Source organism: Poeciliopsis prolifica, unplaced genomic scaffold (genome assembly GCF_027474105.1).
Source record: "Poeciliopsis prolifica strain line A6 unplaced genomic scaffold, Auburn_PproV2 SCAFFOLD003, whole genome shotgun sequence".
NCBI lineage: Eukaryota > Metazoa > Chordata > Actinopteri > Cyprinodontiformes > Poeciliidae > Poeciliopsis > Poeciliopsis prolifica.
This window is the reverse complement of record NW_026562378.1, coordinates 16,032,836-16,057,715: the sequence shown is the minus strand read 5'-3', so window position 1 is coordinate 16,057,715 and position 24,880 is coordinate 16,032,836. Positions and strand designations below refer to the sequence as shown.

At 37.5% G+C, this 24,880-nt stretch overlaps 1 protein-coding gene across 15 annotated transcripts in view; it reads left to right on the top strand.

The window, feature by feature from the left end:
* Positions 1-24,880, top strand: part of cacna2d2a (calcium channel, voltage-dependent, alpha 2/delta subunit 2a) — a 200,897-nt gene that overhangs the window by 82,648 nt on the left and 93,369 nt on the right. For all 15 annotated transcript variants that reach the window (XM_055027434.1, XM_055027432.1, XM_055027433.1 and 12 more), the window contains one exon: positions 21,847-21,906. In XM_055027434.1, coding sequence (XP_054883409.1) covers positions 21,847-21,906 — 60 coding nt within the window. The remainder of the gene's footprint in view (positions 1-21,846; positions 21,907-24,880) is intronic.

Genomic DNA, 24,880 nt, shown 5'->3' with positions numbered 1-24,880 from the left:
TCTTGTAATCTTAGCAGCCGCTGATAAAAGTAACTTACCTCTTCTTCTCCTCCTTGGATAGACATTAATCCCTAACATTGATTACAAATGTACAAGCTGGAGTTCAACTTATCTCAATAAGACCAGAACATCTGACCTCTCACTTCCCATGCTGAAAGACGCATGTTCTGTACGCCAGGATTTGCAGAAGAGCAGTCGTGAACTTTTGGCAATTGATCAGAAACAAATCACATATATAATGGAAAACCTTTGGTTTTCATGAACATTTTTGCATAATACTGACATGACAACTGAACATGAACGAGTCTTCATGAATAGCTATGACTCTTATCATGAAGTGTCACTTGGTAAATAAAGGCATTTTTAATGCAAAGTTGCATAAAAAATTGCATTAAAGTGCAGTAAAACTGTCAACTTTTCATTATTTGGTAAATAATGACTTTCTTTGCAAAGTTGCATTACAATTTAACTTAAAAATGTCATTTACTTAAAAGTGTCATTTACTGAATGGCACTTTATGACAAGTCATAGACATTGATGAAGACTCCTTCATGTTCGTGTCAGTGGTTATGTCATGTTTATAACAGTGTCATGTCAGCTTTATCCAAACACCTTCAAACATTTCAAACTTCTAACCAGTTTTCATTCACTGTGATTCTGATCTCTACCTGGAATGAAAATATGACCAAATATGATCGCAGTGGAAACCAAAATAACTAATCATCTCCCAGTTGTTGCCAAAATATTTATTAGTTACAAAACCAGTTTTTTTTTGGGTGCTCATATTAGATTATAAAAATTACTTTGAGTCCTTGTTGGTCACCATGATTACAAAGTGTTCATGTTGGGATTATGAACTGACCTGTGATGAATACTTTTGCAAAAGTACGCCGTTAAGTAGAGAAGCTACTGTCAAATAGCCAAGTTAATCTTAATTTGAAGTATTAAATTAAATGAAGGAGTAAATTCAGAACCACCATGTTAAGCGTTACAACCATGTGTTTAAATGAGGGATATTGTTAAAACAGTTTGCTGGATGGGAAAACCACTTGTGCCAGTGTATTTGTAGGATTAATGAATGAATGAATATAAGTTACAACATTTAATTTCCCTTTGGGATCAATAATGTAGTCTTCAGTTTGAATTTGAATTTAAATTGGCTGGTTACCAATAGCAAGGAATATTAAGGTTTTTTCAAAATAAGACTTTATAACTACAAAAATAATCTGTCAGAATTTCATACGTATATTTATACACATATTTAACTGATGTGTTGCCTATTTTTTTGAGGAGAAAGAATGTGTATAAAATGCCACAGAAACAGTCTATGCTCTCATTGTGACCCTTTGACCTCCAGCAAAAGGGTTTTCTATCCTCCAGCCACCTGGATCACATATTTATAACAAGGGATCCTCTGGTCAGGATTTTATTTCCTGATGCAAATTTTAGTCATTCAACAATACTTTATGAAAATGCTGTAATACTGGTAGCTTGCATGTGATGTAAGAAACATGTTGTTTGGCCTACATATTGTGATTGTGACCTACTAAACTCACTCCCCCCTGATGTTTCAGACGCTGCACTATGTGTTTATTTTATTTTTTTCCCCCATGACAGATGTTTTGCTCCAGTTTCTGCTAGACAGTTGTTTCTTTCCAACCGGATGTAGTTTCATTTTTACAACATAGTTAAAATTTGATTCCATTCAGAAATACTTTATTAAGCCAAGAGGGAAATTAAATGTTGTTATAACTCATATACAATTTTCTTCAGAGTTGTTGATGGCTAGGGACAAGAGACCTCCTATAGAGGTCTGTATTACAGCGGTTCTAAAGAGGCCTCTGACTGAAGATAAGTAGTGGATTGTTTAGCCTTTTTAAGTCACTGGCTGTGATACTGGTACCTTAACAGATGATGGCAGAAGAGATTACAGTCTCCCCAACAGACTTATCAAAGATATGCAACATTTTCCTCAAGTAAAATGTAGTAAAGCCAACTCTGTCTCTCTCACTCAGCTAAACAAGGCAGGTGTTATCAACTAACTCACTCAACATCTTGTTGAGGAACTTCTGGTTACCAAGCAATGACTTGCTGAGTAACTGCAGCAGTGTAGGTTTTTGAGGTGCCTCATCTGATTAAACATAAAACACAGTGTGCAGTGAAAACTGTGGAAAACAGAGCAGGTCATGTCACCAGTTTAGCAGTGTTTAAAATATTTTAAACACTGCTAAACAATAATTTTCTATACTGACTGATGTGAAACGCACAGACTGTGATACATTTTTCATCCATGTTTTCTACCCCCACATAGAAGATAAGATGACTGTTTCCACACCTTGTCTCTTTATATTCAGCTTCCTGACTATTTATGATACACCCAAAAACGGCAGAGTTGATAAACCGAACCAGGATGAATGTCGAACTGAAAAACTGTCAAAAAAAAAATCAAATATGCAGTTTAGTGCAAATATAACTCATATAAAATGGCTGACAGCATATCCATGGGAACCAGTTATTTTTTTTAAAGTATACTTAATTGTTTTTTCTCTCTCTCTCTTAAGAGCACTTCCATCTCTTAAATGTTGGCTAAGGCTGGAGGCTACTAATCACATAATTGCTGATTTCTTGTTAGTGTCAACAGTTTGTTTTGAAGATGGCAAAAAAACTTTTCTTTCTGGATTTTTTTCATTTTTATTCAGGTTTTACTGAGTAAACAAAGATGAAAGGCTAAAATTTCTATTCTTGTCCTCCAGAAGCTGAAAACTCTAGATAGGACAAGTGCTACATTCAGGGGTTTCAGTGCGGCTTTCCACTGCATTTCTAATACTGTAATCAGGGAGTGAATGATAATGGCATATTTTAGAGGCTCACTTTGTCATCACTCTGCTACTTTAAGCCGTTCTTGTTGCGCAGTGTTGTTCTTTTTTTTTTCAGATGACTCAGTGGTTCTGCTTCCTAGCAGCAGCCTCACCATGGTGTGCTGAGTTAAGGCGGAGGAGTACGTCTATTCATTTAAATTGGTGCTAATGGCAGACTATTTAAAAGTCAATTAATAGCCAGGGGCCACATGCACGGTGGCAGTTAATGCTGTCACAATGCTGAGTAGTAATTGGATGTGTTGAAGGGCTGTGCCTGCGTGTGCTAGTGTGTGTTCTTCATTGAAAGTGGGTGGCCACCTGCTGCTCTTCCACAGGCTTTCAACAAAAGCTTTGTCTGCTGTCCGGTGGACGATATTGGTTGAACAGCGAATCATCATGGGGGACAACGTCTGCCCTGTTTAATAGTTTGTGGAAATACCCCCTTTTGCTTTTGTTAAGGTTTTCTGTTTCCCCCTCAGTCAGTTTTCTCTGCTCTATATTCTCTAAAATCAGATTTCCAATCTGCATGCCTTTTTATTTCCTTTAGTTTGGCACCGCCAGCTTTACTCTGTCCCACTTTTTCATCCTCCTCCGTCTGACGGAGGGGGGAGGAGAATGGGCTAAGATCGATGTCAGGCCTGTGCACAATGAGAGCGGCAGCTGTCTGAATCGGAGTGATCGATCAGCCAGAGAGCGCTTTCCTCGCCAGACTGCTGGGCCTTTGTGGATGGAGATTATTTCTAAATTATTACGCGAGGCAGATGCTTGTCAGAAGGCGCTCTTCGTCAAGGTTATACTGCGCCATTGCTGCCCACCTGTCGTCTCGCCTCTCCCCCCTTCTCGCTTTTTATGTGTTTCTGAAGTATCTGACTTGCCAATGTGCTCTGCTTTATTCTTTTCTGTATATTTAGAAGCTGTTCTATTAGCTTGAGTAAAGGTTTTAATCCCACAATGACCCAACAGACAAATAATTAAATATTCACTATACAGAGGTCTGTTACCTATTTCGAATCTTCAGGGTTTGTGACACTTGGACCTACTGTTACTGATATTAACATATTCATATTTTTCTTTAAGAACCATAATGCGAGAAAAAGGGACAGTGTTCCTTTTATTCATGCAGCCATGAGTGACCGTTAATGTGTTCTGTTAGGAACAGACGGTGCGAAATGATTTTAAGTCTTAGTTTACTTGTGCTCCTACTCCTAAAATTAGATAGGTATAGGTATGTAGGTATGTCTGCTCCAACATTGACTCTTCTAAGCTAACAACTTTCTCTGATGCAATTTGGCCACAGTAAAATAACACATGCCATCAAGAGAAAACCAGAACATATTGTCAATAAAAGACATTTGTCGATATGACAAAAATACAATCGTTGTCCTCTTGTTCTTCTTGGTGACACTTTGTGTAAATTACATTTTTTTTTGTTTTTGCACAGTCTGTGCACTGTTTGTGTTTAGCTTTGTCAAAAAGACTGTTTAAAGGGTCAGTATTATGTATTTTCCAAGCACATAGTGTGGTTTTATTGTACTTCAGTTGTTATAAAAATGCTCTACAGAAGAAATATGACTAATTCAATTTAGCGCCTTGAAATCGGGCCTGTGTTTCTTTAAGAAAGTGACAGTTTGTAAATTGCGTCTCTTCGAATATTTGGTTTGCTTTTGATGTGCAAACTTAGTGATAGATTACGATTCATTGAGGACGACACGGAGCAGACGGATCACTTGGATTCTCTGCAAAATGATATTTGTATGAAGAGGTGGTAAAATATTTGCCACATGAACCTTGTTTCATCTTTAATTTGTTCATTCTTATAAGAAGCTGCAGCAGATTATCAATTGAAATAACATCATTTTTCTGCAGAAGTATAGACCTCAATATAGAGCCATAATTATGTTTTTACGAACGGATTTTTAAATTCAGACTTTAAGCAATGAAGGAAATGATAGAGAGAGAGAAGAACCAGAACTCCTGAGTTATCACTTAAAGTCCACTAGCTGGTGATTAGAGTTTTCATGTGTGCTCACATAGCTACACTGCACACTCTGTTTGCACTTTAATGCTGTGCCACTTAGCGTTATTCCTCTCTATTTAAAAAAAAAAAGAAAAAACTCCTCGGGGGGGAGATAGACAGTTTGCTGTTGGGGAGGAGAAACAGAGACGAGATGGAGCTTGGTTAGAGACAGAAAGAACGAAGAGAGGAGGATTAGCTGTTCACTCAGGAGGGGGAGATAACATCAGATGTTTAAGAGCCACCAGAACTAATTCTGTGATTTCTTTGACTAGAATAATGAAAGTGGAGAAGTGACACTTTGTGGAGGACTAAAAACTGTGAAAATCTACTTAACTGTACCAAGCATGTACTGTATTTTTATTTTTTTCTGCTGTCCAGATTGCTGTACGCTCTTACTGGCCTGGTCTACAATGAATTCGGAAAATATTCACAGCGCTTCACTTTTTCCACATTTTGTTATGCTAGTTTTTTCTAAATTGTAGTTGATCTTGTTCCTCAGATTTTTTATGCACAAACAACCCATTAAGACAATGCGGGAAAACATTTTTGACCGATTTGGAAATGTATTAAAAGTAGGAAAGTAAGAAATTATATTTACATAAGTATTCACTCAATGCTCAGCTCACTTATGTTTGGTCAGTTTTGCCCATTTGCACAAAAACAACTAAAATACAGTTCATAACATTAAACAACACTGAAGTACAATGGATCAATGAAACACCATCTATACAAACAACCTTTTATTACTATTATTATTATTGCAGAAATGATTACAGCTTCTAAATTATTTTTCAGAGACAGTATAGTTCCAGTGTAAGTAAAATTGTGTCCATGTCTTTGCAGAGATTATTTGTAAAGGTTATTTGGATTTTATATAAATTTTCTCCCAACATAAAATAAATACTTCAAAACTAATTTAAACTCAGTCCTTAGTTTTAAATTAATATTGAAAAACTTTTCATTTTCTTACATTTTCTTCCCTGTGGCTTATCTGCAGGACAACAACAGCTTGTAGTTGGAACTTAAACTAGTTGAATAGAGGAAAAAAAAAAACAGCTGGTAATTTGAGTCATGTGAATGTTGTCACCGGCTGAATTGAAAATTACTGTGCACCATGCAAGCCTCCAGCTGTGGAGTGCATATAATGAAATGCAATGTGATAGAGAATATCTCTTAAACTAGTTTGAAATGTACGACTTGGTTTATTTTTGTAATGAATGTAAAACAAAGTCATTTCAAGTAGTGGCAGCCCTTAAGGTACGACCAGAAACATACGGGCTGCTTTCAAAAGTCTCTGCAGAATCACATAAAATACATAGTTAAAGCCATCCATATGGTGTGTTAAATCTTGCTAGACTTCACTGCTGATGTTTCTTCTGTATGACACCGAGTCTCTGCCCTACTTCTCCCTACCTTCTCTTCTTTCCACGCAGCTTTCTCCCTCTGTGACCCACACCTGCCTTTCTCCTACATCACTGCTCCCACTTTTGGTCCCGCAGCACTCCCATTCCTCCCCTGTCATATCTGTCATGGGCGTTCAGTCGCCGGTGTTGCTCTAGGCTTCAAATTTAATTTGGTTTCAATCTGCTGTAATTGCTTTGAGAGAGGGTCGTGTCTGCATGTTTTTCCACTCCTATGTCTGCTGGAATACTCTGTAGAGTGCGTACTCTGTGTGTTGGTGTGCGTGGGCATGTGTGTGTAAAATCTTGAACAATTGACCGGCCACACACTGTCAGTGATACACTTTGTCAGACCTCGTTTTCTGTCACCAGGCTCCATGACGATTTGACAATGGGTTTGTCATATTTTCCCTTTGAAGCAGCAAAGACAGAAGGAGGAGGCAAAGTAAATCTTCGATGCATCACAATATTGCTCTTGGAACATATTGTGACCTTTTAACTGAATAACGACTGCCCTCGCAAGCCCTGGGCATGAACTGCGTTCAGCAATCTATCAGCAATCTTCAAGTAAGAATGAGGCTGATTGAAGTGAAAGGGCAAAAACGGGAGGCAAAAAATAAACTGTTTGCCCTTGAACTGCAGACGTTGCTGTGTGGAGGTGAGGGGAAATGACAGGTTTCTAAACTGATGGACGGAGATTATCTTAGTCTGGCTTTGAGGTGGGAATGAGACGAGAAATAAAATCAACTACCTCACTTCCTCCAGTGAATTGCCTATTTTGCTCTGACACCATTCTGTTCTGACTCCCTATTCAAGTCACTATTTGGTGAAACGGTTACATGAAAGAAATTATAGACTGAAAAAGGGAAGTGGATTCAGTATTTCTAAAATCTAGCCTTCATAAATGAAGATTGCTGTGGCTTTTTCCACATTTATATTCATTGAAATTGCAATGCAAATGCCAGTGTTTATCTGATTGCCTGTTGATTAGCAGGGCCGTTTCTGACCTGATTACAAATGTAGAACATGCGTATAAAGTTGAAAACAAATGTATACATACGGTGTTTGCACATTGCATCTTTCGCTCACTGTCTAAATTAATGTTTGACTAAATGTTTTCTGTTTTGCATCAGTTAGGATTACCAAAGTAATTTCTATTCTCAAACCCAAAGATTTTAATTGCTTTACCTTTATAAATTGTTGAGAAAAGCTTCTGATTGATTAATTAACAACATTTTGATTAGTCAGTCCTGGGGCACGTATTAGTAATACAACATCATTGTATGAAATCTGCATTTTTTGAGGAATTGCCAAGACCAGAAAAAGTGTCAGGCAATTATTTAAGTACAATGGACTCAGGCTCTCTTGCTCTGCCTGTATATTTCTTGACAATTGTTGTTTAATGCAATATAAAAAGCTTTATAAGATAAAGAAGTAGTGAGATCTCAAAATCAAAAACTACAACTAACTCGTTTCAATACCAGAAACCAGAATCAACTTTTACGTTAAAATTATTGAGAGGAAAATAATAGATTTTTTTTTTTTTAAAGTTGCTGGATAACATTCTCTTTATACAGACTATATATAGTATGAAACAAAAGCTTAAAGACATCAACAGTTTTTAATTGTTTATTCATTGGAAGTCATGTTGTTAAAACAAGATTTAGCAATATAATCACATAACGCATGTTTTGATATCGTTCAGCCCTGATCTGAAGCAAAACTTGGGACATGTGTTTAAAGCTATAGATGTAAATATAAAACCACAAACAAAAGCAAGGAAGCTGCTAAAGAAGCTAGCTGAAGATGTTCAGGGTCTCTTTTCTCACAGTGAAATGTAAACTAAACTAGGAATTAAGGCCACTCAGAGAGGAAGAAGGCATTCCTTCAAAACCAAAGTTAGACTAATTAAGATCTGCAGATGCATTTTTACCCTTTGCATGTTTGTCTCAGGTCCAGTAGGTCGGCTACATGACAGACACATTCAGGTTCATTGTATTTATTCTCAGAAACAAATGAAATCAAGTTGGTGGTTAACATGAGTCCAGCAGCTTCTGCCTGACAGTTATAGACGGCGACAGAAAAAGAGGCTGATGGTGATCGGGTACATAACATAAATTCATATCATTAATATCCCATATATGTCACATAAAATATAATAAATAACTCTAAACAAACTACAAAGCAATAGCTCCCAATGAACAGTTAGCAGCAGTTAACATTTGTAAAATTAAACAATTAAACAATATTAATGATGATAGCAGTTAAAAAACATGTACAGAACATAGCAAATTACTCATGGACCACTGCATACGATTAAATTTGTCTAAAATATCTGTCAAAACACAGTATTTGTAAAGCAATCAGAGCTGTGTCTGATAAATACCACAGTCACTGAAGGCAACAGAAAAAAGGGGGAGGAGCTTTACTGGTTACTACGGTAACCACAAACCGCTGAGAGCAGAGTAACAACTTAAAGTGAACGTCTGAAGAAACAATTTGTTGACTAAACAAAATAAATTCAAAGAATAAGAAATTATTTTTGACACTCTTCATGTCTATAATATTGTTAAAATAAAACCCTGCTACACATTTATGGAAAAATACTGTATTTATGTTGCCATGTAATGTGAAAATGCTGGTATTTGACCACTAATACCTGCAATACATCTGGTGTAGTTGGTGCACTTTCCTAAAATAAGTGGCCTTGTCAAGTAACAATATCATATGGAAATAATGAAGTAAGATCTAAAAACATCAGCCAGGAAGTTATATGGGTCTTTAAAATGGACAATGACTCACAAAACCTTCTTATAAAGCGGATAAAGGACAATAAAATATTTTTATTTTATTTGACATCAAAGGGCTTGATGTCAGATTCATAAAAAAATTATGGGTAGAGGTAAAAAAAAAAAAAAAAAAAAAAAAAAAAAATATATATATATATATATATATATATAATATATATATATATATATATATATATATATATATATATATATACGTTATATATATATTATATATTTATAGTTATATTTTTTTTTTTAAAGTTGCTGGATAACATTCTCTTTATACAGACTATATATAGTATGAAACAAAAGCTTAAAGACATCCATATATATATATATATATATATATATATATATATATATATATATATATATATATATATATATATATTTGTAAGCAAGGAGGGCTGCAAGTTTCACCATGTTTGTCAGAAGGAATGAGCCAAAATGCCAGATCATAAGAAGCTTTTAGAAAAAAAGTATACCCAAGTCATGCAGTTAAAATAGATTGCTACCAAATACTGAGCCAAAATATAGGCACACTGTGCAAGAAAATTAATCCAAACTCTGAAATATATGTTAGTGTGAAATGTAGCAACGATTGTGTTTTCGTACAGTTCCTGTAAATATGTTTTCAGCTGCATCAGTTTACAGGCAACAGCTTTAAATCTAACTCTGCTGTTATGTCAGAGCATCCTTGTATTCATCACTTTCACTTCAATCTGCTCCTCCCCCCTCAGACTGGACAAAACAGGCATGCATCTGTTAACCGTCTTGAGCTCAGTTTCCTTCAAGTGGAATAATATTTTGTTTTGTTTTATTTTCTCACTTGCTTCAGACAGAGCAATTTTGTCCGTCTGAGACGCGTTGCATACTGCTAGAGTGGGATGAAACTATTGTGTTTGCTCTCATGTAAATGCCACTCTTAAGCATTGTTTCTCTCTCACTCCATTTCTCTGATTTTGTCTCGTTAATTCCTGTAAAAAGGCTGCGTATGGCCATGACTGTGAATCAAACAATAGAGTGAGTCCACCCAACCAGACATTCATGTCAGTGAGTTGGTTCAGCCTGTTTCAGTCATTGCTGCTCATCCTGAGCCCCCTACAGGCCTGCTGCACGCACAGCTCATGTGACCTATGAGGAGACTGTACTGCTGGCATGGCATATATACACCCTTACCTTAATATCTGTGTAATTTTACAGGAATTTACATCTGCGATGGGGAAAGATGAAAATGAAGGACTGGTTTGGAAGAATGGTTTCTGTGATGAATGAAACTGAGCCGCAGTCTATTCTGGTTTGAATAGACTGAGAAGAGCTACATTTTCAGATTTCATTTTCTTTTTTTCAAGCTCTGACTTGCCTAAAAGAGTCTGGATGAGCCATAATTTTGAATTAAGCTGTCTATTTTTAATGAATAATTCATAGTGTAGTAAACAGACGTTTTGCTAAATTAGAATCCAGTTCAAAGATTTAGTTTTCTGGAAATTCAGAAATATTATCTAGTACGTTCCTTGCTTGTATGTTCACATAATCTGTCTTCACTTGGCAAAAGTGACAGACATGACAGAGAGGACTATTTATTTTATGTTGCAAAGTTCATTAATTTGATTAATTTTAGCTTAGAACTCATTTTTTGTAGTTCACTTTAAACCAATGAATAATCAATACAAACTCCATTCAATACATTCAATACGGTGATCTCATTTTCACTTCCTAGCAAAACCTTCATTCAAAAATTGTGATCTCATTTTGTTCTCAACTTATATTGTCCTGTTGGTTCTCCAAGTGCTGGCAGCTTGTTTGAAAGTTTTCCTCAGATCAATGAGCTCAGAGCATCAATGAGAGTAAGAATCTTATTTTGTTCAATTCAGAGGGTTTTAAAATAATAAGCCATTATAAACGCTAAGTGTGAATGCAGTTGAATGGTAAATTTTCATTGTTAACTGTGTCAACCGTTGGCTGTAAATTCTGCAGATTATTCAGTGAAATGGTTACGTTGCTTTGTTGTAACGATTCTCATTTTCACTTCCTTGCAAAAGCTTCACTCAATTGATAAAATACATTGAAGTGGGTGATTTGGTAACAACATAAAGCAATGTGTTCATTCTGCACGGTGAAATGAAAGTCATGATTTTAGCATCATTTTCCTGTGCAAATACATCTCACTTAATGTCATATAACAAAGCATTAAGGCCACAGAAGATCTCATTTTCATCAGCTTGTGCAAATTTGCCAGCTTTTGTCAAGTACAATTGACATTTAAGAAGTAGGTTGACAGATCTGAAGCACGCTCTGTCTTAGACAGTCTAGAGTGATTAGATAAACCCTGCAGAGGGATTCAAACGGTGAAAAGCAGCAGCAACTCTCCAGTTAAATGTATGCCTCCTACATAGAAAGTGTTTTATGAAAGTATAGGGAAAGGAAAAAAATAAGTGAGTCTGAGCAAGAGCAAAGAACAGCGATGGACAGAATGTGATGAATGCCAATTATCCAAGGAAAAGTGCTTTCCTGATTTCAAATCAGATCGAAATAAATACCTCAAATATTAATAAACAACATTTTCTAGTATAAAACATGGCATAAGGAACCAAACAAACACACATCAACACACATTTGAATATAAAAGTCTGCTGACAATGAAGAAAATTAAACTGTTCATATTCATGCAATGTTAAAATAAGTTAATAAAAATGAATGATAGAATAATTAAACTACAAATATGGAGAGGTATTTTTAGTTTTATTGTAAATATATATATATATATATATATATTTACTAATTAGCTATATTGTATTGCTAAAGAATGGAAGGTCATTTGAAAGCTGACTAATAAATATACAAGATACCTTTAGGTTAATTTAAATGCATGATGCTCTCAGTTTAGCTGGTGCTGCATGGAATTAGGACAAACATGTAATGACAATATTGTTATATATTGCAATGTTGGTCGAGATCAATGTATGTTTTCACCTGAACTTTATTTTGCCTAATTAAAATCTGTGGGCTTATAGGGAGGCACAGCTGCATGTTTCATTAATATACAAAGTGTAAACAAATAGCTAATGAAGTATAAACCTTTTATTTATATGTAATATAAATTTATAAAATTGATATGTGCAAAATAGCAATTGCAATTTTGTGCAAAATAGCAATTGCAATTGCAATTTTGCACATACTGATATTGAGGTTTACTATTTAATAAATTGTGCAGAGTGATGTATTTCTTATGGCTTGAGAATATAATGCCATTTAGTATCATGCATTCGTCTGTCAGTGGATCATAAGGACTCAGTGGATCATTGCTCTTTCACTCTCCATTTTGTCTGAGCATCCACAAGTTATAATAGTTTTGGATCTTTATTATCATAAAGTCGACCTCGAGCATCCCAACATCTACAGAATAAATCCTCAGAAATTGCTTTTGATGGAGATACATCAGGATATTGAAATAGCTTTTTTGCTTATTTGACTTGAGCTTCTAACATAATCATAGTTTGATTATACCCTCATCATAAATTTAAAAAGAGAGTGATAAGCACACAGCAGCCTCTGATCAAGGTCAATAATTGTCAGTGAAACTCTTAGGATCCATTATAAATGAATATAGCTGCTGCAGAGCTTTACTGTATTGTTCCAAAGTAAAGAAATTTGCCTTTTTTGTCTCAGTGATCTTCACAGAGACTTCAGAACAATGCTGGCAGGCTGTTGTTGGGTCTTCGCTGAGCGTATAAAAGCTGCTGTTTGATTTGTGAAAAGCTGGAGACTCGCTGCTGCTGCTGCTGCTGCTGCTGCTGCTGGTGCTGCTGCTGCTGCTGCTGGTGCTGCTGCTGCTGCTGCTGCTGCTGCTGTGGGTAGGTGAGAGCTTGCTCCAGATTCAGTCTCTTTAGAAACAGCAAAAGTGGAGTGATAAACGACTGGAGAACGGCTAAAGAAACTGTTCACATTTCCGTTGTGGTGGGGGAAGATTATGGGATAGAAACAAAGGCAGGGATTATCTGAGCAAATGCTACAATAGTGATACACGCATGGCGCCTGCAAACGGGCCTGCCTCAGGGTGCTTTGGATCTCAGAACAAAGACATGCCTTCCCACCCATCCATGAACATCCTCTGTTACAGTTTGTTAATAAGGACTACAATACCCATCTGCCAATCGTCACTCAACCAGGGACCTGGAATTATGGGTCATTATTTTGCCGTTATGGACATGTACATTGTGTGGTGACCCTGAAGAGGAGCATCTATTAAAAAAATACCCACCACATAAGGCTAGACAGTAAATCAATAACAATATATATATATATATATATATATATATATATATAAATTCCCTTCTCACCCACCGCGGGGTGGTTCTTATCCTCTGAGCTCGGTCCTCTACAGAGGCCTGGGAGCTTGAGGGTTCTGCGCAGTATCTTGGCTGTGCCAAGGACTGCACATTTCTGGACTGAGATGTCTGATGTTGTTCCTGGGATCTGTTGTAGCCACTGCTCCAGTTTGGGGGTTACTGCCCCGAGGGCCCCGATGACCACAGGCACCACTGTGGTCTTCACCTTCCAGTTCCAGTTCTTCCCTGAGGCCCTGGTATTTCTCCAGTTTCTCCTTTTTCCTGATGTTGTAGTCACTTGGTATTGCTACATCTACCACAACGGTTTTCCTCTGTTGTTTATCCACTACGACAATGTCTGGTTGGTTCGCCATTACCATTTTGTCTGTCTGGATCTGGAAGTCCCACAGGATCTTAGCTCTGGCGTTCTCCACCACCTTTGGGGGTGTTTCACACTTTGATCTCGGGGTTTCCAGTCTATATATTTATATATTAAAGTGAAGTCAACTAAATAGAAGTGATATCAAGTTACAGATGTCTGTTTTTAGAATAGCTTTATCTTGTTGGCTGTCTTGACATCCGTCATGGCGGACTGGGCGGAGTTCTGGAGAGAGAGTGGCGTCATGTACAAAGGATCAAAAAAATATTCACTGAATTCTGATCCAGAACCAAACGGCATTGTGGGAGATGTAGGCAGAGGAGCTCAATGAGAAAATCAAGGTTGGTGGTTTCAACTACCTACTCATTCTTTGGTTACCTGGGCAAGCTTTAAACTTCAGCTTGCCCACCTGAAGTTTAAAGGTTTTGCCTTATAAAACATCAGCAGAGTGGAAACTGTGGATGAAATAGGAAAGGTCACACCACCAGTTTGGCAGTGAATCACGTATTTAAAAGAAAAAATCTTTCAAATAATTATTACATTTCAAACACATGCTGGCATAAGTTTTTCAGCCACAAACGGGTCCATTTCAACTTCCCAAGACTCTTCCCAACTCCGTCATTTGTTAGCGACAAGCCCCACTCTCTGTGAAGTCAGTTAAACTGTTTCGAAGTTGAAGTTGTAACTATGTTGCTGGAATTAATAAGGCATTAGAGGAGAAGGGGGGAGTGAGGGAGTCTGAGGGCAGCAAACTGAGACAGATGGAGAGAAATGGAGTACGGGGGATGATGGCAGGATAAAAAAAAAAAGACGGGCGAAGAGGGGAGATAAAAAGAACGGTGGAGGAGGAGGCGGGAGGAATGGTGACGACGAGGAGCTGCCAGGCGAAGTGAGAGTGAGTTTGTCTGTGATGTTTTAAAATTCTGGAGTGGAAAGTCCCTCCATCTGTTATTGTGGGGCCGGTTCTGACTCAGTGATTTCTATGATTGGCCTTAATCCCGGCCGAGTGGAGAAGACAGAATGAAGAGCTTAAAGCAGACTGCTCTCACTCTGACAGGCTCCACTGGCTGCTGCTGCGCACTTGCTTCGTCTGCTGCCCCCTAATGGACAACTGCTGCATGACATAGCATTCCTCTGAACTACTCTTTCAGCTCATGACAGAAAACTCATTTATAAAATAATCAGCATCGAATTACATTTTCAATTAAGTATTAAATCTCTTTGCATTTTGAGCTGTAATGAAAAATCTTTGATCATCCCTAAGAGATGTTTTTAAATAATCTGGTAAGTAAGGCTCTTTTTGATCATGTGAGTATAAAAAGATTTTTTTAAATTGTATCAATGCCTGACCTTTATTTTTTCTGTAATGTGGGATGGATTTATACTGCGACATTAAGGGATTGTTTTCAATGAGCTGTGGATCTTGCTGTTGTGATTATGATTCTTCATTGTAGCCAATCATTGTAAAATTTACTAGAGGTCTTTCCTTGCTGCCTTAGTGGCTCTCAGAAGGTTAAATGACCCCGACAGAGGCATTTCACAGTCTTTTTGGTTCCCAAGGTGACTCAAGTGCTCTGAGAGACTAGGCAAAGGGGGTTAATTTGACACATGTTGAGTACCTTATTCAAAGCTGCAATCACACGTACAGTCCATGTTGCGTCTTTCTCGAGTGCCCTCTCGCTCAAACACCCACATTGTAGGGCCGTTTTGAAGAGTCCCTGCGGCTCACGCGGACGAAAGAGCGCTGTGTCGAGTGCCCTTTAAGTTAATGCTCAGTGAAAGGCCGAACGGGCTGCAGCAATCACAGAAGGTGGACCGGTGTCGAGTCGGCGCTCACCACAGCGTGACGCCGGTCGTCCCAGTTGTGCTGTCATTCCCTCAGAAACAACATGACTTTGAGTGATTGAACCGCTCCCCTCCGGAACGGAGCAAACTCAGCTGTTCTGAATATTAAAGATCCCGATCATCCCCTGCTGAGCTTTCTGTTATTCTGATTATTTCCCCCGCGCTGTCGTCTTGCTCTGTGAATTAACTGTGGGCGACCACAACCTTTTCATCAGTGGAGTTCCTCAACAGCTTGTTGTATTTTGGCCAATTAAGTGCTTTGTTGAAACAGTTTTTGCTCAAGACTTGAATCATGCACTTTTTTTGCTCTTATCCTGCCTAATTTGGGGCAGTTTTTCAAAATTTCAATACTAATGAATAGTTAGAAAGAGGCCAGCAAACGTTTCGGGCGAGAGGCAGGGTACGCCCTGTGACCTGCACTGTGACAGTCTGTCACAGAGCAACACAGAGACAGACAGGACAAACAACCCTGCACACACACTCACACCATGGAAGAATTTAGAGAGACCAATTAACCTGACAGCCCAGAGAGAACGCACGCATGCACAGGGAGAACATGCAAACTCCATGCAGAAAGACCCTGCACCTTCCTCTGTATTATTCTGCACACTTATATGTGAAGATGTTCTGCAGCCTTTACTTTAAAATTAGCCCACGTTCTAATGCAGCTACCAAACAGAAAAACAACAACAACAAAAAAAAAACAATTTGCCTTCAGGATTAAAGCTGTGTTTTCTGACTTCTGTAATAATTTAACATGCTTCACATGTTGAAGGTCAAATTCTTGAGTGATTGTCGTGAGGTCGTATCAGAAATCTAAAGCAGCAAAAGCTGCTAGAGATTTGAATGCTTTACAGGACCTGGAGCTGCTAAATACAAGGTCTGTGTTGGGACTGAAACTATTAATGGGATTGAATTAATTGAGATTAATCAATTGTTGAAATAATTGTCAAAAAATGTAGTAATCATGTCACTGTTATCTGGAGCATACAAACGTTAAAACATGCCATTTACTGAAAGAACATCAGATCAGATGTTAAGCCAAAATTATTCCAAAAGTATGTACGTTTTTCAGTTTCGATGAAAAACCTCCTTTGTCTGTAAACATTTTCTACCCAAAACGTCCTGCATGGCACAGCTTTGGTATTATCTGGTTCAAATGCTGGAAAAATGTCTCCTATTTAGGACCTTTTGTCAGTCAATTATTAATTGGTTAATCAAAAATAACACTTTACAGTATTAAGTTGAGCAGAAAGGCTGAGCTTTTCACATGTTGATGTCTGAAGTATTTTTTGCAGTCACAGATGCGTCCTACAAGTTATCCAGTTTACACTAAAGGAATCTATTGCATTTTAAGCAATACAAATTTTTTTTGTTTTATTTTTCTTTCATTCTTATGTATTTGTAATATTGTATGAAATATTTTTAAGTGGTTAAATAAAAATGAATGTGCCTATTTTTTTTTCTTGATTACTCTTGATTGTTATTTTCAAGATGAAATTGTGTTAAATAGCAGTTGATCATCCCTTCATGTCATTTAGTCCCTTTTGTTAAATATATTACACCTTAGCTACTTAATGCTATACTGTTTATCATCTGTCAATAGTTTTTTATTTCTTCTTCTTCTGTTGTCCTCCATCTCTCCACATTGTCATATTTTTTTAGAAAATGCTTCAACGCATGCTGCTGTAGTTGTGCATAAGTGAAATTAAAAGCATACCTGCCTTTAGGATCTCCAGAAACCTCCACACTATTTATGAAATCATCTTTACAACAATGTCCAGCTTTTTGGAGGCGAAGAATGCCTCAGAAGTGGTTTTAAACATGTGCACAGTGCTATAAATGTCAGATTCCTCCGTGTTTAAGTGCCCACTCTTCAAGTTTAACTATCCATCACAGAGCTCTGTTTGGCTCTTGACCTTGACTGTTGGCTGGGTGACAAATAACCAACAACATGATGTATTTTGCAGTATATGTTGGTGCTGTTGGCTCTTCTGGTGTGTTTGTGCCTGTGCTCTGCTGTGTTATTTTCTGTGTTGAGTGGGCCAGTACAGAGCTTATCTGGGCTGTTCTGTGCTGATCTCACTATGTTCATCCAGCTCTCTAAGCTGCTTGGGCTCCAGCCACCAGCATAGATGATATATCCCTGCCCCCCTCCTTCCCACATCGCTCACTGTGATTCATTGGTTGTTTGTCTTGCCAATCCATCTGGGCTAACACAGAAGAGCGAACGCCACGCTAAGACACATGGCAATTTTGTAGCAGGGGGGCTGAGTTAACCTGCTCTGGAAGAGAGAGGTTCTCTGAGAAATGGTTGTCCAGCAGGAGGGGGAGTGGTTGGAGGAATGCTTGGGGAGAAACAGCTGGTGGAGCATAGAATAGATGTAGAAACATGAGCTGAAAATTCAAAAAGAACAAAGTACAGTTCTGCTGAGAGATTAAATCTCCCAAAAAAGACTGAGCTAAAGGGATGAAAGATCTGCTTGTGATTAATATCAACCAATGCAAAATACAATGCATTAATAAATATCCAAGTCACATACATACTGTTACAGCAAAATGAAATCAAATATCCCTGGAGATTATTGTGTGGCTGCTTTTTTAAAATCCCAAACGGATTCGTGTAATGTTTATAGTTTTACCAAGAGATTACCAGTGTGATTCCACTAGCTGCAAAACTGATCCTGTTTAATAAAAAATGACTGAATTGTTGTCCTTTCTAAAACTCTATAACTGTGTTTGGTGGTGATATTTTGGATTATGAAGAGTAGTTCGTCAACGACGGAGACAGAATCAGCCGATCATGTGGCAGAAACACAATGAATTTAAGTGACTTCCTTAAGTTCAAACTAAGTATCAGAATATTACTTAAATCAGGAGATTTCAATGGGACCTATTATTCAAAATCCATATTTTGCTTTTTTTTGTATTTCCATTTGGGTCTCAACTGCTTCCACTGCTAAAGTGATTAAAAACCCACATTTTTTTCTTTTTTTGGTATCTGAAAATAAAGTGTTTCAAAAACCTCCCTGTTGCTAAGTCTCTTTCCACGGGCATCACATCGTTATCTAGCAGCCCCAGCCATTTCCAGGAGTGTTGCCTAGCAACCCAAGCAGAGCTCCAGCACATTTGGTCATCTGGTTTTACTGCTGTATGTGCTGTACAATGGCTGCTGGAATAGACATGTGTTTTGTTGTTGACTTACTACTTAGAAACCACTTGCTGCGTTCTGCTTTTCAAAGATATACAGTTATATAATTCTGGATCTGTTTGCAGCCTTTTTCACATATGAGTGTAAATGTTGAGTTGGGGGCGTGGCCAGCAGCAGCTCATTTGGATTTAAAGTGACAAGATGCCCTATACCTGCTCATTCTGGATGGAGCTCAAAATTGGCAGAACTGACCAGACTGAAATCTCATATTCTAAGTCAGATTTTGTACAAAAAATGTGATGAACATGTTTTGTATAGACCATTGACCTAACCTGAACAAGGAAACACTACAGGCTAGCTCATTGCTGAATATTCCAGAAACTGTGAATCTCCTTTTTTTGATGTCAGAGGAGAATGAGTATCCTGGTTTGATTTGATAGAAAGTCAACAACAGCTCAAATAATAACCGTTTGTTAGAACCAGTTTATGTAAAATATCCATACAAAACGTACCACTCTTCTGACCTTGAAGCAGATGGGCAACAGCAGTAGAAGGGAACACTGAATCCCACTTGTCAGCTAAGAATAGTAAACTAGAAATAAAATTTGCTTGGGTTGATCAAAATTAATTTCTAACATGTCCTTCACATCCAGCCTTTGTATCTTTACCCTCTGTCTATTTGCATTCCCAGACTGACTTTGAAAGTAGCGCCTACTTCCAAAGTTTTGGTGGACTGGCTCCATCTTTCTTATCCAGTCCAACAAACATAAGAAGGCTGCTGTCAACCAGCCAGTTTCTCTGCATTGCAGATCCAACATAAAGGTGATTAGGCTTTTTCACTGTCTGCCCCAAATTTATAGGACGGTTTACCCCAGTTAACAGACGGTCGGGATATTTAAATCTCCTTACTTTGGCTTTCGTCTCAAGCTTATGTTTGTGCTGTGCTGGCAGTTTATTTTGTCGTTTATATTCCTATCAGATGTACACCATCAAAGGTTCATTTTAAAATTATTTTTAGCTATTTTTTAAAATAAAATATGCAGTCAAGGGATTAAAATCAGTGCAAAATCATCTACATATTGCACTTCTATATGTACTAAAACATACTATGCTGACACTTTAAGTCAGCATAGTATGTTTGCCTCATGATAGGAGCTTTACGTTTTTATCCAGAGGAAATTGTTTACATTATATGAAGAGGCTTTGTTGGGGCCGCTAAGAAGAGGTGGGCAGGGCACCTTATTGAGATAAGATAGCTTCTATTACAGTGAGAGTTTATATTTTGAGTGTTTTTCGCAGATAAAACGTCTCTCTTGATATGTGACGGGAATCTTCATGGCCCATCCACAGATGAATGAGCTCTAACTGTAACAGGGGGTCTAAATGGGGTGAATAATTTCAGAGCCTTGGGGATTTGTGGCCAATCATGCCATTCTGGGACAAAAATAATTTCACCATCGCCCCCTAGAGGCCTGTGGAAACCTAGATACAGACACAAGATGGAAGTGAGGGAGAAGAGGAGGAAGGATGGGACGTTTTGAAGGCTGAGATGTATTTGCTACTTGGATTACTTCCCAGTCGAGAAGCATGTGTAGCAGAGGTTTCTTCAAGGTTATCCAAAAAGCGCTGTAGATCCGGATACATTATGACAGCACATTTTGTTACAACATAACCTTGCAGGGGTACTTTATGGTAATTTAGGATAAAACATTCACAGACACATTAGATTGAAGTGAGGACTGAAATGGCTGTGAAAAGAGTTTGGATCCTGTAAAAGCAAACCTGTCTTCAGTACGTCAGTACGTTTCCCATTTTTGTTTCTTTTTCTAGAGCCTGTCAGGTTTTACCTTCAACTCGTACATTTCAACTTCTTGGAACATTTCAAGAAGTTCAAGAAGTTCATGATGCCATTTCCAAAGGAAATGCAAGGCAAAATGGCCCACAGCATCACTATTACAAGAAGAGTAAATGTTTCCTGAAGGCTGAAGTTATTAATTCAATCAAAGCTCAGATCTGCTTATATACACAGCAGTTTATCACTAACTCCATATTTGTGAAGGAAGGACAGAAAAACATTTTTCCCGCATGCCTCCATATCATTAGGTGGTGTGTGCTATTGACATCATCTAACGGTCAACTAAATTACCTGAATATGTCATTCTGTGCTGCAGTTCTTTAACAGCAAATGTTGGACAGTTTTTCACATCAGCTGCCATTCTTCTCATCCTCATCCATCTTTGTTTATCACATTAAACAATTTAATTATTGCTCTGCAGCTAGAAAGTTTAGGTGTGTCTGACTTATGAAAATCAACACACCCCCTTTCTTTGAATGCCATATTTTCTCATAATTCCCATTTTGAAGAGGCTGAGAAAAGTGCTTTTGTATCACATCTTGTTTATATGCCAGGATAACATGGAGCTGTCAGTGAAACTTGTAAACAAACAAATATGAACTGAATTTTCCATCAGCTGCTGTACTCATTTCTTTATGTGTTATAACATATAGCTATAGTGTTATGATAAAAAAGTATTACCAAGTATTTTGTATTTTAACATTTTATCTCAACATAACCTGATAACAGAGATTTACAGAAATAAGGCATTGAAGCATTGTTTGGCAATGTTTTAGTTGGATTACTACTTGTAGAAAAATGTAGTTTATATTTTTCATAGCATTTGCTATAAAGGTCTATATAATAATTGTTTAAAATAAAGGAAATGTTAATTTTTCTTTATTTTTTTTATACATTTGCACTTACAAATATTTTTTTTGTTACAAATCACAGTGTTTGTGCTGGTAAGTATGAAAGAAAGTCTTTAATAGTTTGTGTTATCCACACACAAACTATTAAAACAAACAAAATAAGATTAAGTCCACGAAGCAAAACTAAATGCCACATATAGGATAAAAATCAAAATTTGTAACGTTAAAAAATTTAAAAAATTGTAACAGCCAAAATAACGTGTTGACTTCAAAAATTTTCTCCTGGATCATTTTTGCTTGTTGGTCCCTAATCCTGACTCTCAATCAGTATCCTGCAGATTTCTGATGTTTACTTTTTTGTGTTTTCTTCCAGAAACTGGTCCGAGAGGCCGAGCAGCTGCAGAAGGAGCATGTGTGGAAAGACGGCGTGACGGTAAAGTAGACCTCCAGCTTGTTTTCGTCTTTCCCAGGGTCTTTTTTTTCTCCTCTCCGTTTAACTTATAAACAAACATAACTTCCCACCTGCAGCCCGTTCCCACCAACCTCCACTTCAGTCTAGCAGTTTCCAACTTGTTAGCGCTAAATGGCAATGTGATCAGCATCAGAGGGATAATTAGTGCCAAAACGAGCTCTGTGTTTACTCACACTCGGTAAAACTGTTCGCTTTTGACGTCGGTATTTTTATGGCCATTATCAAACCTTGTGGTAGAGCTTCATTTTTCCAATGTGTTGAACTTTGCATTTCTTGCAGTTGACCTTTAACGCGATAGGGTGATACTTTTAATCTAGAAAAGGAAAAAAATTAAATTCTGTGATGTGTATGCTGCTGTGCTTCACTGACTGTTCAATTTATAAACATTTAAATGCCAACATAACATTCGCACCTACATTTCCTGTTAAGCCCAAAATTATTCATACTGGTGACAGATTTAGATTTGGATCATTCAGCCAAGAAGCTTGAGTTATTTGATTGATTTATGTATTTCAAACAACCTTGTAAAAACAAGAGGACAAGCAGACATTAGGGCAGAGAAAACATGTGCACACATAACCAAGTTTACCACTTACTTTTTGTTTGAAAAGGAATAGGAGTTTGTATAGGAGTTGTATATTAAAAGTTTGTATCTGATAGGAGATGAGACAAATGTTTCTCAGCAGATAAAAGAATGTAAAAGCAGGCTCAGTTTTCAACAATTTATTTTTAAAAACTGCATATGTGTTCACTTTTCTCTTTTGTCCATGGAAAATATTTATTGGTATTTCAACAATTAACCTTTCTTACAAATACAAATAAGATTTTAGCACGTGCCATTTGGTGTTTTGTCCATTTATCTTTGGTGACCAGCTCGAAGTCTGAGATTAGGGGCCTCCCTATCATCACCCTAATTTTTATTCCCATCACAGATTTTCAATAAGATTTAAGTTGAGTCTCTAAATTGTTAATTAGACTAAAAAGATTAATTTAAATCTAAATGTGTACCTTAAGTACATTTACTCTTCGATTCATACATAAAACTGGATCAAAGCATTGAAACGGTTCGATTTTTAAAAAAAATGTTTCAGTTAAAGTTAAGTTTAATAAAACTAAGGAAGGTTTTTTTTTTAAAGAATTGATGCCATATATTTTGGAACAAACAAAAGTTTTCAAATGAGCTAAATAGTCTTCAAATTTAAAGTAATTACAGTTAAGTTGGTTTTGCTCAAGCAGTAAATGATCTGAGCTGTTTTGCGTCCTTTTTCAAGGAGAATATTGGAGAATGTTTGGTTAATAAACCACTGAAATTCAGAAATCCTTATAAAATCTGCTCATCCAGTTTAAAGAATATTTACTTTTCTTTACACGTCACAGAGACAGAGACACATACCAGTTAAACACAACACCCTTCCTTTTTCACATGTCTGTATATGTTTTATATAAACATGTAAAATAGATATTTATGCACTTCCCCTGTTGTCATATCGTCTGTCTCCAGGGAGATGAGCTCCCTGTCATGATACACTTCCCACAAATGGATTTTTAACCTGATACCTCCTGGGGGATATTTGAAAAAAGGCTTTAACTGATTCAGAGCGAATAATTATAAGCCCTACTTCTCTGCAAAGTCCGTTTTTATTCATGGTTGCTTGCACTCTGAAGCTGTAGTCTTGCGGTGGCTGGGCTGCGCTCCTCGCTTTCACCCTACTGGTTTGAAGGAGGGAGGATGCGGCACGGCTGTCCCTTCATCTTAGGCCCGAGGGGGTTGATGCCTGCCTCTCCCTCTCTCTGGCTTTCTCTCTGTCCGGCTCCAATGCGCCTCAATCGGATGTGTAGCCATGCAGGAAGTGGTGCCTGGGTCACAGTCCTCCACACATGGCACACCTGTTCATAAGTAGCTGCATCCAATATAGCATCAATAGCCCCTCAAGTGGAAAAACCAGCTCTCTCTTTAATCCCTACCCCCTCCTCCTCCAAAACCTTTCTTTGCTCCATCCTTTTTCCCCTTCTTCTGCTCAAAACTCTTTCTGTCCAGTCCATCTTTGAAGTCATCCTCGCTCTCTTCACTTCCACCTTATTCACGTACCTCATTCTTATCGGTGTGTGTGCTAAATCAGGCATGAAAACAGTTGGAATATACCATATTGTTGAAAATGCTGCAAATGAATCCCAATAGTGCTTCTCTATTAATAATGTATTGAGCTGATTTCATTTGCCTTTATAATTAGGCCAGGTAATGAATCTCAGCGGGGGCAAGAGTGAGCCCATTAAAAAAATATCACAAGACGAAGGTGGTGGTGGTGGTGGTGGGTGGGGAGAATCTGGTGGGGCGGTTAGATATGCTACATTCCTGCTAGAAGATTTTTTTTCCCCCCCTGTTTGTAGATTTTGTGCTTTCCTAATTTCTCTTTGGCTGAACACTCTGCTGACTGACACTCTAATTAGATTAGAGCTTCGTGCTCTTTGGGCATATTAGGAGAAACGCGTTGCATCTTAAACTAGCGGGCGGAGCAGTCTGTCAAATGGAAAGAAAAGGTGTTGATGCATGAGAGACAAGGGCTTTTTGGGTAGAGTTGATGTATGTGTGTCTGCTTTGGGGCGTGCCTTATAGCCAGAGGTGGACAGAGAACCCCAAAATTATATATAAAGCAAGAGTAGCACAACGTCAGCATATTTTTACTCAAGTAAAAGTAAAAAGTGGCCATCCAACAAGTTGCTCAAGTAAGAGTATAAAAGTATTTGGTAAAAAGTCCAATTATCAATCACTTGATAGTTAAAAAATACATGATCAGATGGACTAAAATGTTAGGTTAAATTTTGGTATTTTAAAAATGATAAAATATATAAATAAGAAACACCAGCAAAATCAGGCAAAAGAAAATATTTCCAAATCAGTTACTTTCAATGAAACATTGACAGAAACAGCAGCTGT